Below are 15,805 nucleotides of genomic sequence, written 5' to 3'. Positions count from 1 at the left end.
TTTCTTTGGATGTAGCTGCTTTTGCCCATCGTTTATCAATTGAAACTCAGGTCTCTTTGTCAAAGAAATCCACTTCCATCAAAATATGTCCTCATACAATATCTTGTCGAAGTGTATAATGATCTCCTGGTTCTGCTCATTTCACTTAGCATCTGTTCATGTAAGTCTCGCCAGTCCTCTCTGTATTCATCCTGCTGGTCATTTCTTACAGAACAATAATATTCCATAACATTCATATACCACAATTTACCCAGCCATTCTCCAATTGATGGGCATCCATTCATTTTCCAATTTCTAGCCAATACAAACAGGGCTGCTACAAACATTTTGGCACATACAGGTCCCTTTCCCTTCTTTAGTATTTCTTTGGGATATAAGCCCAATAGAAACACTAATGGATCAAAGGGTATGGACAATTTGATAATTTTTTGGGCATAATTCCAGATTGCTCTCCAGAATGGTTGGATTTGTTCACAGCTCCACCAACAATGCATTAGTGTCCCAGTTTTCCCGCATCTCCTCCAACATTCATCATTATTTTTTCCTGTCATCTTAGCCAATCTGACAGGTGTGTAGTGGTATCTCAGAGTTGTCTTAATTTGCATTTCTCTGATCAATAATGATTTGGAACACTCTTTCATATGAGTGGTAATAGTTTCAATTTCATCCTCTGAAAATTGTCTGTTCATATCCTTTGACCATTTATCAATTGGAGAATGGCTTGATTTCTTATAAATTTGAGTCAGTTCTCTATATATTTTGGAAATGAGGCCTTTATCAGAACCTTTAACTATGAAGATGTTTTCCCAGTTTGTTGCTTCCCTTCTAATCTTGTTTGCATTAGTTTTATTTGTACAAAGGCTTTTTAATTTGATGTAATCAAAATTTTCTATTTTGTGATCAGTAATGGTCTCTAGTTCATCTTTGGTCACAAATTTCTTTCTCCTCCACAAGTCTGAGAGATAAAATATTCTATGTTCCTCTAATTTATTTATAATCTCGTTCTTTATGCCTAGATCATGGACCCATTTTGATCTTATCTTGGTATATGGTGTTAAGTGTGGGTCCATGCCTAATTTCTGCCATACTAATTTCCAATTATCCCAGCAGTTTTTATCAAATAATGAATTCTTTTCCCAGAAGTTAGGGGCTTTGGGTTTGTCAAACACTAGATTGCTATAGTTGACTATTCTGTCTTGTGAAGCTAGCCTTTTCAACTGATCCACTAATCTATTTCTTAGCCAATACCAAATGGTTTTGGTGACTGCTGCTTTATAATATAATTTTAGATCAGGTACAGCTAGGCCACCTTCATTTGATTTTTTTTTCATTAATTCCCTTGAGATTCTCGACTTTTTATTGTTCCATATGAATTTTGTTGTTATTTTTTCTAGATCATTAAAATATTTTCTTGGAAGTCTGATTGGTATAGCACTAAATAAATAGATTAGTTTAGGGAGTATTGTCATCTTTATTATGTTCGCTCGGCCGATCCAAGAGCACTTAATATTTTTCCAATTATTTAAGTCTGACTTTATTTGTGTGGAGACTTTTTTATAATTTTGCTCATATAATTCCTGACTTTCCTTTGGTAGATAGATTCCCAAATATTTTATGCTATCAACAGTTATTCTGAATGGGATTTCTCTTTGTATCTCTTGCTGTTGGGTTTTGTTGGTGATGTATAAAAATGCTGAGGATTTATGGGGATTTATTTTGTAGCCAGCTACTTTGCTAAAATTATGAATTATTTCCAATAGCTTTTTAGTAGAATCTCTGGGGTTCTCTAGGTATACCATCATATCATCTGCAAAGAGTGATAGTTTGGTTTCCTCATTGCCTACTCTAATTCCTTTAATATCTTTCTCAACTCTTATTGCCAAGGCTAGTGTTTTCTTGTTGCACAGGGAGAATTGAATTCAGAAGGTATAAATAACCCGGGAAGAAAAACAAAAATGCAAGCAGTTTATATTCATTTCCCAGTGTTCTTTCTCTGGGTGTAGCTGCTTCTGTCCATTTTTGATCATTTAAAGCTCTCTTTATCAAAGAGATCCACTTCCATCAGAATACATCCTCAAACAGTATCATTGTTGAGGTATATAATGATCTCCTGGTTCTGCTCATTTCACTTAGCATCAGTTCATGTAAGTCTCGCCAGTCCTCTCTGTATTCATCCTGCTGGTCATTCCTTACAGAACAATAATATTCCATAACATTCATATACCACAATTTACTCAACCATTCTCCAATTGATGGACATCCTTTCATTTTCCAGCTTCTAGCCACTACAAACAGGGCTGCCACAAACATTTTGGCACATACAGGTCCCTTTCCTTTCTTTAGTATCTCTTTGGGGTATAAGCCCAGTAGAAACACTGTTGGATCAAAGGGTATGCACAGTTTGATAACTTTTTGAGCATAGTTCCAAATTGCTCTCCAGAATGGCTGTATATGTTCACAATTCCACCAATAATGTATCAGTGTCCCTGTTTTCCCACATCCCCTCCAACATTCCACATTATCTTTCCTTGTCACTCTAGCCAATCTGACAGGTGTGTAGTGGTATCTCAGAGTTGTCTTAATTTGCATTTCTCAGATTAATAATGATTTGGAGTATATTTTCATGTGTCTATAAATAGGTTCAATTTCTTCATCTGAGAATTGTCTGTTCATATCCTTTGACCATTTATCAATTGGAGAATGGTTTGATTTCTTATAAATTAGAGTCAATTCTCTATATATTTTGGAAATGAGGCCTTTATCAGAACCTTTGACTGTAAAAATATTTTCCCAGTTTAATGTTTCCCTTCTAATCTTGTCTGCATTTGTTTTGTTTGTACAAAAACTTTTCAATTTGATATAATCAAAATTTTCTATTTTGTAGTTTTTTTTTACTTTCAATATTATTAATTTCTCCTTTTAATTTTAGAATTTCAAGTTTGGTATTTGATTGCGGGTTTTTAATTTGGTCTTTTTCTAGCTTTTTAAGTTGAAGGCCCAATTCATTGACCTTCTCTTTCTCTGTTTTATTCAAGTGAGTCTCTAAGAATATAAAATTTCCCCTTATTACTGCTTTGGCAAATTAATTATTTGGCTGCTTTGGTGTGTGGTTTTCGCACAAATTTTGGTATGATGTCTTATCATTGTCATTATCTTGAGTGAAATTATTAATTGTGCTTATAATTTGCTGTTTCACCCAATCATTCTTTAAGATGAAATTATTTAATTTCCAATTACTTTTTGGTCTATTAATCCCTAAATTTTTGTTGAATGTATTTTTTATTGCATTGTGATCTGAAAAGAAAGCATTTACTATTTCTGCCTTCCTGCATTTAATTTTGAGGTCTTTATGTCCTAATATATGGTCAATTTTTGTGTAGGTTCCATGAACTGCTGAGAAGAAAGTATATACCTCTCTCCATTCAGTTTTCTCCAAAGATCTATCATACCTAATTTTTCTAATATTCTATTTACCTCTTTAATTTCTTTCTTATTTGTTTTGTGGTTTGATTTATCTAATTCTGAGAGTGTAAGGTTGAGATCTCCCACTATTACAGTTTTGCTGTCTATTTCTTCTTGCAACTCATTTAATTTCTCCTTTAGGAAGTTAGATGCTATACCACTTGGTGCATATATATTTAGTATTGATATTGCTTCATTATGTATGCTACCCTTTAGTAAGATATAGTTTCCTTCCTTATCTCTTTTAATTAGATCAATTTTTGCTTTTGCTTGATCTGAGATAAGGAAAGCTACCCCTGCTTTTTTTACTTCACCTGAAGCATAATAGATTCTGCTCCAGCCTTTTACCTTTACTCTGTATGTATCTCCCTGCTTTAAATGTGTTGCCTGTAAACAATATATTGTAGGGTTCTGACTTTTGATCCAGTCTGCTATCCACCTCTGCTTTATAAGAGAGTTCATCCCATTCACATTTATGTTTAAAATTATTAATTCTGTATTTCCTGCCATCTTATTATCCCCAGATTATGCTTTTCTTTTTCTTGCCCCCCAACCCTCTTTCCCAGTTTTAACTTATGTGCCCCACTTGTACACTGCTCACCCTCTTTAAGATCCTTCCCTCCCCCCTTTGAATCTCTTCCCCTTTCTTGTACCCTTCCTTATTACTATTTTCCTTTTCCCTTTTCCTCTCCCCCTTTTTAATGAGGTGAGAGAAGATTTTCTATACAGCAAGTATGTCAATTATTTTCTCTTTGAGCCAACTCTGATGAGAGTAAGATTCATACAATGTTCCTCCTTCTCTCTAAATTCCCTCAGATATGTTAAGTTTCCTTTGCTTCTTCCTGGGATGTAGTTTTCCTCTTTTTATTCCCCCTCCCCACTTTCCCCCTTTTCTGACATTATCCCCTTTCCATTTCTGCTTCCCTTTTTTATATCAGTAAAATCAAATTATACATGTAGTTTTTTGGTATATCCTCAACAAAAATACAATTCTCAAGAGTTCCTTTTACCTTTTCTGTTTCTCTTGAGTATATGGTTGGAGATCAAATTTTTTGTTTAGTTCCGGGTTTTTTCTTAGAAACAAATGAAATTCATCTGTTTCATTAAATGTTCATCTTCTTCCCTGGAAGAAAATGTTCAGCTTGGTTGGGTAGTTTATTCTTGGCTGCATTCCAAGTTCTTTTGCCTTTCAGAATATCAGATTCCAGGCCCTTCAATCCTTTAATGTGTAGGCAGCCAGTCTTGGGTGATCCTTATTGTGGCACCTCAGTATTTGATTTTTTTTTTTCTGGCTGCTTGTAATATTTTTTTTTAATCTGATATTTCTGAAATTTGGCCACTTCCTTGGAGTTTTTATTTTAGGGTCTTTTTCAGAAGGTGTTTGATGAATTCTTACAATGCCTATTTTACCTTCTGATTCTATTACCTCTGGACAGTTCTTTTTGATGATTTCCTGTAAAATAGTATCTAGGCTCTTTTTTCCATCCTAATTTTTGGAAAGTCCAATAATCTTTAGATTAACTCTCCTAGATCTATTTTCCAGGTCTGTCATTTTTCCAAGTAGATATTTGATGCTTTTCTCCAATTTTTCATTTTTTTTGGTCTTGCTTGACTGATTCTTGATGTCTCAATGAATCATTGCTTTCTATTTGTTCAGTTCTGATTTTTAATGAGTTATTTTCTTCATTAGCTTTTTAATTTATTTTTGTATATGTCCAATTGAGTTTTTAAATGAGTTGTTTTGCTCTATGGAATTTTTTTCCATTTCACTAATTTTTTTTTTTTTTAGTGAATTATTTTCTTTTTCCAATTCACAAATCCTACTATCTTGCAAATTCTTTATCTTTTCCAATTCACAAATCCTACTTTCCTGGGATTTTTTTACCTTTTCCAATTCACAAATTCTGTTTCCCTGAACTTCCTGGGAAATTTTTGCCTTTTCTAATTCATATGCCAGGAAGTTGTTACTTTCTTGCAAAGGTTATCTTTCCTTTCCCCATTTTTCTGTTAACTCTCTTTTGAGACTTTTAATGGTCTCTTCTAGGAGAACATTATGTAAAGGAGGCCAGGTAACATTCCCCTTTGGGGTATTGTCTGGAGACTGTTTGCTATTAGTCTCCTCAGGGTTGCAAACCTGTTCTTTTTCTGTATAGAAGCTATTGATCTTCCTTTTGATTTTTTTCCTCATTTTTTAAAGCCTTTAGGGTCTGCCTTCAGGGAGAGAGGGTTACTAGTTTCCTCTGCTGCTTTCAGGCTGTTTTGTATCTTTGCTTTGGGCAAAAGTTCCTGCCCCCCACCAAATGGAAGTGATTCAGCATAGGCTGAGCTACAGAAGTGCCCAGTGGAGAACTCTGCTGTGTGGTTTAGCAACTGCCCTAAGGCTAGAGACTAAGCAGTGAAAGTGTCACTACCCCAGGCCAAAGCCCCCAGTGGGCCTGTGGGTATTAGCAGCTGACCAGCAAATAGCCCCGCTCAGACTGGAAGTGTCTCTGCCCTGGAAGCAAGTTGTGCTATGGCAGTTCTATTGCTCTAGGCTGAGACCCCACTGTGCAGATTAGAGGCTGCCCCGGGCTGTGCCCTCCTGTTGTGCAGGTTCGCAACTGCCCCAAGGAAAACCCCAATACTGCAGGTTGGGGCTGCAAGGTTGTGCTGTGATCTGTGCTGTCACTTTCTGTTTTGGGTGTGTACAGCCAGATCCTGTTAGGTTCTGGCATTTTTTAGAGTGGCTTTGATTTCTCTGCTGATCTACTATTTTGCAGAACAATCAGTCTATGCCAGTGTCATCTCTGTAATTTTCTAACCACAGAAACCACTCCCGCCTGGTCTGCCCAATATGTTAGCCTCTAGTTCTCTCCCTGCTTACACTGATCTTCTCCCTGGCCCCTCAGGACAAACCTTTTCTGATGAAATTTCAGATTATCTTCAGCTGGCAAGTTGTTGTACTTCTAGTCTTCGTGGGTTTTACCAGTGAAGCACTATTTTTGAGGCTGAATTAAATAATTGGTCGTGAGTTTATGAGAGAGCTTAGAAAGTCACGTGTTCCTTCTCCACCATCTTGGCTCTGCCCCACCTCTATTTTGTATTTGTTAATAGAGATGATAGAGTATCACTGGGGTTTATTGAATGAGTGAAGAACAGGGGAGTGGGACCCAATAGTCCTTTATTTCAAGAAGCAAAAGTCTCATTTTAAATATCATCAGGCTGCTCAAGCTTTATGTTTACAATTTGGAATAACAAGAGAGGAAGCAAGGAGCAGAATAAAAATCTGTACAGCTTGCCTTCCTTTCCACGTTCCTACACTACCTCCAGGGAAAAACCCTTGTGGTTTGAGACCCAATGAAATTTGGCAAATATATGTGATCCATCATAAATTTTTTGGTCATCTGTCTTTTATCCATGTTGTGGTAGACACTTTTTCAGGATTCACTTTTGCCATAGCAGCAGCAAAAGAGACAGCCCTAGTGGTCACTGAATTCCTTATACAAGCATTTGCAATTATGGGTGTGCCACCAGCAATAAAAACAGACAATGGACCTGCACATACTTCTAAACATTTTGCACACTTTTGTGCACATTATAAGATTTTACACACCACTGGCATACCCTTTAATTCTCAAGGACAGGCAATAATAGAGAGGAGAAACAGAGACATTAAGATGCTTCTCCAAAAACAAAAGAAAGGGGGAGCCACAGGTAACCCTAGAAAATTTCTAAATCTAGTTCTTTATACTATTAATTTCTTGATTTTTGACAAAGATGCACCAACTCCAGCAGACAGGTTTTATAACCCAACAGAAGGGCAGTGTCCAATGTGAGCAGCTCCACTATCTTTAGATAATCGCCAGGTGATGTGGAGAGATCCAGAAAGTGGTGAATGGAAGGGACCAGATAGGTTAACTGTTGGGGGAGAGGGTTTGCTTGTATCTCCACAGATGGAGAAGAAACCAGATGGGTGCCAACGAGCCATATTTGCTTTGTCCATCAGAGAGAGACAGTGCAGACCCTTGAAATGAAGGAGAAGACCCAAGAAACATCAGGTGGTTCTGTTGCTGACTGTGCCCACCACTGAATGAGTATGGCAGTTATGGCATTTGACTCATGGACATCAAAAAATTGTTGGACTTCATAATCCTCAGGAATCATTGGCTTCTCAAAAACATGATAAGATTGTTGTAAGACTTCATAACCCTCAGGAATCATTGGATTCTCTGAGACATGATAAGATTGTTGTAGGACCTGAAAACCCTCATGAATTTTTTTATTGGATTTTCTGAGAAATGATAAGACTGTTGCAGGACTTCAAAATCTACAGGAATCATTGGATTCCCTAACACATAAAAAGACTGTTGCAGGACTTCAGAAACTTGCAGGGATCATTGGATTCCCTGACATGGGAAGCAATGGACAATAAATTGGTTTTGGACTATCTCTTGGCTGCTGAAGAAGGTCTATATGTGACTGTTGTTTACATACCCTCCTTCTAGGATTTCTGGAAATCTTTTACAATACCATGTTGATTCATATTGTTTGTTATATCACTACTTGCACGTACAATTCATGTTTGTTGTAATACATTGAGCCTGCACTGGTTGTGGGGAGAATCATCACTAATAGTCTGTGTATTATTGCTATGTGCTTATGTACTATCTCCCATGCTGATGGGTTTGTGCATACCTGTTTCTAATAAGACCCTTCAGCCCAGAAACCCCCTCTAACAATCCCCACTTCCCTTTGGTGTTTTTCATCTCCCTTCCTGAGATGTAAGGGAGGGCGTGGTCTTCTCCTTTTCAGTGTTTTCACCTCATTTCCTGAGAAGTCAGGGATGGCATGACTAACTGTGTCCTAAAACAAAAGAAAGTAGGAGATATAGAGGGCTGAAACTCTTGAGTTGTTGCACTGAGGCCAGTTCAAGCACTTAGGGCTAATTACCAATTAGACAATACTCTATGGGCATGTGCTTAGAAAAATGGCCCTTCCCCCCATCCTGTGCTGCCTTGATGATTGGTGTATACCGAGGATTGTAGGAGGCACTAGGGGATTGAGTAAGACTAGCCAGAATCACTTTGATGGTGGACAAGGAAGAAGGAGGTTGTGGAAATCCTGCTTCCATCCCCTTCACTTCTACCCCTAAAGACCAAGAATAAAGACTAAGGATTTTTGCTTATCCTGACTCTGGCTGATTCTAAGGTATCCTGAGTGCTAACACAGTTATCACAAATATACTTAAGAAATACACTTTCCTAATAATAGTTATTCATATGTGATTTATTTATGACTGAAATTAAAAGTGAAAACAGAATTATTTATTTACAGTAATTATTTATTTAGGCAACTCCACTTCAGCAAACATAAGTTCATCATCATGTTGATTCTGGATAATAATTAAAGATTCAAGAATTTTCATATATTAACTTGTTTTAGAAAACAGGTTAGTTCTTTTTCATTTATCTCTCCTTTGATCTTGACAACAACCATGAGTGGTAGATGCTATTATTTCCATTTTATAGGTAAAAAAATTAAATCTAAGAAATTAGGTGATTTGCTGAGGTTATGCAGCCAACAGGTGTAGTAGTTTATGAGTCTTTGTTCATCTGAAAACAGTGAGTAATCAAGGATGCTTTATAGAGGCCAAAAATTATTGATATGACCAGTGGGAAAAAGGAAGAGGGCCTGAGGGTCAGAGTGGAGTGGATAGTCTGTGTTCTTTTTTAGTGATGAGTTTCTTTGAAATAAGCTAGGCTGGCCCTTATATGACAGACATATAGTTCACCATGCACATGAAACCTTTCTAGCCACATTAGAACTACAGATTCAGTGCAATGGTTGTTGAGAACCTCTACTCAAATGATCAGTGAGAGTTAGTGAAAACTTTGTTGCTGTTAAATTATTTTATTTTCTCTCTGCAGTTATGCTAGGTTTCAACACCATGGAGTGAGATGACCCTATGACCAGTTCTTCATTGTTTTATAACTGCAGCACTTGAAGAATATAAGCTCTTAATAAATGTTTGTTTAATTGAATTGAATTCAAGCTGCCTATCATTGTTTATTAGCATCCCAGAACCTAGCAAAATAAGCTGAATTCTTTGTAAATGGATATACCATACTATCATAGTACCAGTGCATCATGAATGGTACCCCCATGTATTGCAGTCACTTCATTAATGGTTATTGCAAAGTTTGGTTTCACTTGGCTTGGCTTTGCTGAACATAATTTGGTTTAATTTAGAGTGGACTAAATTGAAATGCCAAACCTACATCCACTAGGTTGTTGGTAGCTATATTTTGGTCTAAATCAAGTTTTGGATGAATAAAAGGGGGTTCTTTTTGTCATTTTGCAAGTCTAAAATCTTTCCTTGCAGGATTGTTTTTTATCAATAAAATCATTCATTTTTACAACTATGTGTCAGATTTCACAATATTTCTTCTCCTTAAGAGAATATATGTGCTCTTTTAAAATAGCACCTTTTCTCTGTTCTAAAATTCTAGTCAGTTGTTTATGTTATTTTTTGTATAATGGTGTTCAAGTGTTTTGTCTTGTCATGTTTTTTACATGAATACTTTAAGCCTTAAACTGAAATTACATGTCCTGGTTTTAAGAACATTATTTTTTTTTAATCACTTTCTGAGTCTTTCATCTTTGATGCTGTTTTCCCACATGTTGGATCTCATTAAAGTGCTGCTATCTTCTCTATCACTTTCCTTCAGGCTTGAAGGTATACCCTACAGCCACACATATCAGTCTAGTCCCCGTTTCTCTTTCTCAAGTGTCTGGCTAAATTGTTTTGTGCCACAGAGTGAAGTCATATTGTGCATTCTGTGCAAATTTCAGACCTTTGGATCTCCTGTGGACTAAGAATAGGGGCAGCTGAGGAGGATTTGTACTTGACTTCTTTTGCACTTTGCTACTTGAAGAATCATGGGTGGTGAAGAAAGGGATGTTGAGGGAGTCCATTAAAATCTAGAAATATTCCTCCATTGTTAATTCATTGGAGTTTTTTTTTTTTTTTTTGAGTTCTTGGTGTCATAGACTGTGGAGAAAGCTAAAATAGCCTTATCTCTTGAATATAATACCTAGTTTTGAAAAGTTTATGAGAATCTTTTAAAAAATCCCTATTCCTAGGGAAGTAGCTTCAAAGTTATTGGCAGCTTTTTTGTATTCTTTTTTCTAGAAAAGATAGAAAGGCTTCAGTGAAAAGAAAAATCAAAAGGAAGGTATTATGGTAATATTCTTATAATCTGTATTACTGAGAAGGCTAAGGCAGTTGGGTCATTTGAGCTTGGGAATTCTGAACTGCAGTAGGATTAAAGCATATTGAGGGTCCTCCTTAAGTCTAGTACCAACATGGTGAGCCCTTGTGAATGTGTTGGCAGGAATGGAAGAAGGTACCAAGCTCCTAAAACATGAATGGGCCTAAATCAGAAAGGGATCAAGTCAAAGATTCTATACTTATCAGGACTGATGATGAGTGACAGTTGCTTTTAGTATGAAAGAGATTTCAAGTTTCAAAAAAAAAAAAAAAGAAAGGAAGGAAATGAGCATTTTATAAAGAACCTACTCTGTTCCAAATACTGTCCAAAGTTCTTTTTACAAACATTATCTAATTTGATCTTCACAAGAAACCTGTGAAATAGGTGCTGTTATTATCCTCATTTAGTTAAGGAAAACTGAGTCAAAAATGTTTAAGTGACTTGCCAAAAATCCCACAACTAGAGTCGGAGTTTGGAGTTGAACTCAGAATTTCCTAACTCTAATCTTAATGCTCTATCCCTTGTACCACCTGATGACTCTGGAGAGAGAAGAGAAAGGGAAAAGGAAGGGAAAGGAAGAGGAAAGACAAAGAAAAATAAATGGAATCTAATTTTGATTTTATGAAGTTAAAGGCTGAGTTCATGAATAAAACTCAAAAATAGCAGAAGCAACTAAGGATTAGAAAAAGATCTTCAAAGTCTGGAATGGTCCCATGTTGAAAAATAAAATAAATCATTGCAAGTTGGTTTTTGTCCTCTTGCTCTCCCACATTCTACCCTTTACAACTCTTTTATTAATTGACATTTAGGTAAGACTGAAGAAAACCCAACAATGAATGGACCTAGAGAGCTGATCTAGACCTTAGACTTCTTCCACAAATACAAATCCATAGAATGTGTCCCTGTGGTTTCTTAAGTATAGGATTTTTCACTGTCTTACTGAAATTATACAGACAGAGAAGAGCAATAAAGATTGCCTTCCTTGTAACTTCTTCCCATTCCCCTTATTCCCTCCCAAAGAGGGAATGCATTAGAGAAAACAATCTCCACAGTCATTGAAAGGATTCCCTAAAACTGAATTTTGGTGAATTGGACCATGAAAACAATGGCTCCCTATGCTAGAATGTCATTTGTGAGGGTGGTTTTTGGTGGAAGAAGAAATACAATATCAAATTCACGAGATAAAGAAATGGTCTACAATCTTCATATCTGAATCTATGGGCTGATCATTCTGCACTGTGCTTTCCCAAAAGATCAGGCAAAGCTTAGACACTCCACAGTTATCTCATCTCAGACATTTCTCTAGTCTACCAACATTTCATTATCCTGACAATCTCTGTTGCCCATCTCATAATAGGTATTCGTCTCTGAGTGTGATTCCAAAGAAATGCCCTTGAACATAAGTAGAAAATAGAAGAAATGCCTCTTCTCTATTATATTTCAGGTTCTAAATTATTTTTCTGGTTGTTTCCAAGTTTGCTTACTAAACAAAATTTTAAATTGCCACCATTGACCTGGGGGGATTTATCTGGCTGTAAATTATGAGAATGTTAGTAATATTTCTTCAAGTACCAAAGAAAATAACATAGCATAACCAATAACAAACTGGACTTGGACTTTGATTCAAATCCTATCTTAAACATTTGCTATCTGTGTGGCCATGGTTAAGTCACTTAAACTTTCTTAGCTTCATTTGATTTTTTTAGAAATGGGGGCAATAAGGCCAGTGGTACTTACAAAATTTTGAAATCCATTGATGTTAATTTTTGTTAACAAGAGAGTCACTGTAGGCAATTACAAAAAGGGTAACTGTGAAAGGAAAGAGGATTTTTTAAAAGGGTCAAGGAAATTAAGGAGAGAGAATTTTCAGGACAAATTAGAAAAAAACCAATTATTCTACCTCTCTGTTTATCTCTGTTACTCTGTCTCTATTTCTATTAGGTCTGTCTTTCATTGCTCCGGAAGGAACCCAATCTGCTGAAGCACCTTCCTTAAGGATGATTTTACCTCCTTATTCCTCAAACTATAGATCAAAGGGTTCAGCATGGGGGTGACTAAATTATTCAGGATCTGAACAGTAGCATTCAACCAAGGATTGGGGGTAGGCTGTAGGTAGATGAGAACTACAGGCATATAAAATAGGAGGATGGCTGTTAAGTGAGCACTGCAAGTGGAGAAGGCTCTACGTCGACCCTCTGCTGAACGTATTCTCAAGATGGAGCAAACAATGCGACTATAAGAAGTAAGGATGAGGAGGAAACAACTGAAAGGCATAAGACCCACACTTATGAAACCTACCATCTCCAGGGCTGAGGTATCTGCACAGGCTAATTTCAACATCACTGGGATATCACAGAAGAAATATTCCACTTTATTGGGTCCACAGTAGGGCAACTGGAAAGTGAGGGCAGTGAGGAAAGTGGCCTGAATACAGCCAAAAAATGAGGTCCCCATGGCCAAGATGGCACATACCTTATGGCTCATAATGACTGTGTACCGTAAAGGGTAACAGATGGCAACAAAACGGTCATAGGCCATCACAGTGTATAGGAAACACTCAGTGCAGCCAAGAAAATGATAGAAAAAGAGTTGGCATACACAGCCTCCATAAGAAATGGCATGGCTATATCCAGAAAGAAAGAAGAGCATTTTAGGAGAACTCACTGAAGGGAAAAATATATCAAAAATTGACAACTTGCACAGAAAGAAGTACATGGGAGTGTGAAGACGAGAGGAGGAAATAATAGCCAAGAGAATGGTCAAGTTCCCTAGCAAGGTAAAGAAATAGAAAGATAAGAATACAAAGAAAAGTTCAATCTCCATCCCTTCTGTGTGCGGGATTCCTAGAAGGATGAATTCAGTTACCACTGTATGATTCTTCATCTCCATGAAAGCTTAGTATTGGTGTATAGGACACCAAAGAATGGACACAGACATCAGAGATGCAAGATGAAGTTCAATAGGCCTGAAGAAAATATACCTGCCAAAAGATACACATAGACATATAGATAAAACCACTTTTGGCTTTGAAAGTAGATTTTTGACATATGACTGATATACTATAGTGCATAACTTAAAAGGGAAAAATTGCTCTCATATGGCATTTCATGTGAGAGGGAAAATGGAATTATGGGTTCTGGACTTAAGAGAAAGAAAGAACATTTAAACATTGCTTCAGATGCTTATCAATTGGACAAACTTAGACACAATCTTTCTCATCTGTAAAATAAGGATTATATCAAAAAGTCATTTTGGGGATCAAAAGTGCTTTGTAAACTCTAAAGTGTTATTTAGTTAATTCTGTTATAATTGTTACTATAATCAATCTTCGTAAGAGTTTTGTGATGGAGGTAGAATGATACTATTCTCAATTAATAGAGAAGGAAACTGAAGCTCAAAGAAATTCAAAGATTTCTTCAAGTTTACTTACTTGATAAGTGGTGAAGAGGCCATTGAACCTATGTTTTATGATACTGATATCAATGTTCCTTTCAATACCCAATGGGTAGGTTCACAATGGAGTGAAATCAGTTATCTCTGCAGAATGGGCCTTCCATTGATGAATTCTATTGGCACGTTTTTTATGAGTTGTAAAGGTAGTCAGTTTTCTTCATAGTTTTCTCTATTAAATACATAACAAGACAAGAAATATCACTATGGGTAAGAACCATTCAGGCCAATAGTTTGCTTTTGACAGTGAGATCAAGGATGGTTTGTGGTAGAGCATGACTGTGTATAATATGACTATCAGTCTCAAAGGCTTAGAACTGTGTTTGATTAAACAACCAGAAAAGATCTGAAACCCCAAAGAAGTGGAAAAAATTATTATACATTCAGAAGGAGTGAAAGGTATCCTGAGTCTGGAGGAATTACTCAGATAACCAGATCAAAACAATACACACCCTTCTATGTCACTGAAGAATAGTACTATCTTCTAAGGTAAATAGGTCTGTTATTATGACTTTACTCAATATGTCAAGAGAATTTTGACTTTATACATTTTTATATTAGATTCTGCTCACATCTCTTTTCCAAGATCATTCACAGTCATCATAGTTGCAGTTCTTTAAATTTTGTTTTTTTGTTACTCTTTCTATTTTCATTATGACAATCTTCATTCATATTGTTTCCCTGGTTCTGTTTATTTCACTCTTAATATCTTCCCATTCTCCCCTATGTTTTTAAAATTGTCTTTGCATTCATGTACTTTGTTCAATAGTTCAACAATCAATAGATGCCCATTTTGTTATCAGTTCTTTGCAATGACAAAAAGGGATATTACAAATACTTTGTAGTATATGTAATGTGACATATAAAAAGTTCAAGAGACAATTTCTGGGTAATTAATCATTTTATTAATCATATTAGCATATAATTAATAAAAAGGGTCAGTGTCACTCAAATGCCAAGGATCTCTCTTAGAATCACTCAATGCTAATATGCCCTTAAAAAAGTAGCTATTAATGAGGATGGCAAAGTCTGATTGATTAACAAGTAATAAAAGAGAATGAATATTAGAGATGGATGAATTCTAATGAAAGACTGGGTCATTTACTTCCAAATCACCTCCAGCCTTGGGCACTCTAGACAAAGGAGCTATATTACTTTCCCAAAGCTGCCAGAGTGGAACACAAAGAGCTGGGATTCACCTTAGCTTAAATTATTTTTAAGGTTCTCAAGTTGAATAGGGCAACAACTCCATCTAAATAATGTGGTAAGTGGGACAAAATTTTGGGAAAGATCTTGGATCTTCTCAATAATTTATTATTTAGTAACACTTTTTATTATTTAATAATTTATTCATATATATAAAATTTATTATTTAATAATCACCATTTGATTCTATTGAAGACATGTCTCCTCAATAAATCACTAATTGAAAAAACAAACATTTTATCTGGAATTTCTAATTATGGGCTTATAATAGAAACCAATTTGAGGTGGAAGAGGAAAGAAATTGATGGCACTGACAAAATCAAAGAGGGAAGTCCTCTTTGTTAAGTAAAACTTTAAAAATACATAGGAAAAAGCAAATTTTTTTAAAATGTGATCATTTACGTTATGGAATATTATTGTTCTGTAAGGAATGACCA

General features: G+C 36.0%; 1 protein-coding gene across 1 annotated transcript; it reads right to left on the bottom strand.

Moving 5' to 3' along the window:
* Positions 1 to 12,662: 12,662 nt before the first annotated feature.
* Positions 12,663 to 13,601, bottom strand: LOC127557988 (olfactory receptor 149-like). Its single transcript, XM_051991237.1, has one exon. It carries the CDS (start codon positions 13,599 to 13,601, stop codon positions 12,663 to 12,665), a length of 939 nt encoding a protein of 312 aa, XP_051847197.1.
* Positions 13,602 to 15,805: the final 2,204 nt, after the last annotated feature.

The sequence above is a fragment of the Antechinus flavipes genome, chromosome 3 (assembly GCF_016432865.1).
Source record: "Antechinus flavipes isolate AdamAnt ecotype Samford, QLD, Australia chromosome 3, AdamAnt_v2, whole genome shotgun sequence".
NCBI classification, from domain to species: domain Eukaryota; kingdom Metazoa; phylum Chordata; class Mammalia; order Dasyuromorphia; family Dasyuridae; genus Antechinus; species Antechinus flavipes.
The sequence above is the reverse complement of the archived record's forward strand: the minus strand, read 5'-3'. Positions and strand labels throughout refer to the sequence as shown.

Bases quoted from the DNA above. Each gene is read 5' to 3' on its own strand.
- LOC127557988 (XM_051991237.1), bottom strand. From the start codon at position 13,601: ATGGAGATGAAGAATCATACAGTGGTAACTGAATTCATCCTTCTAGGA.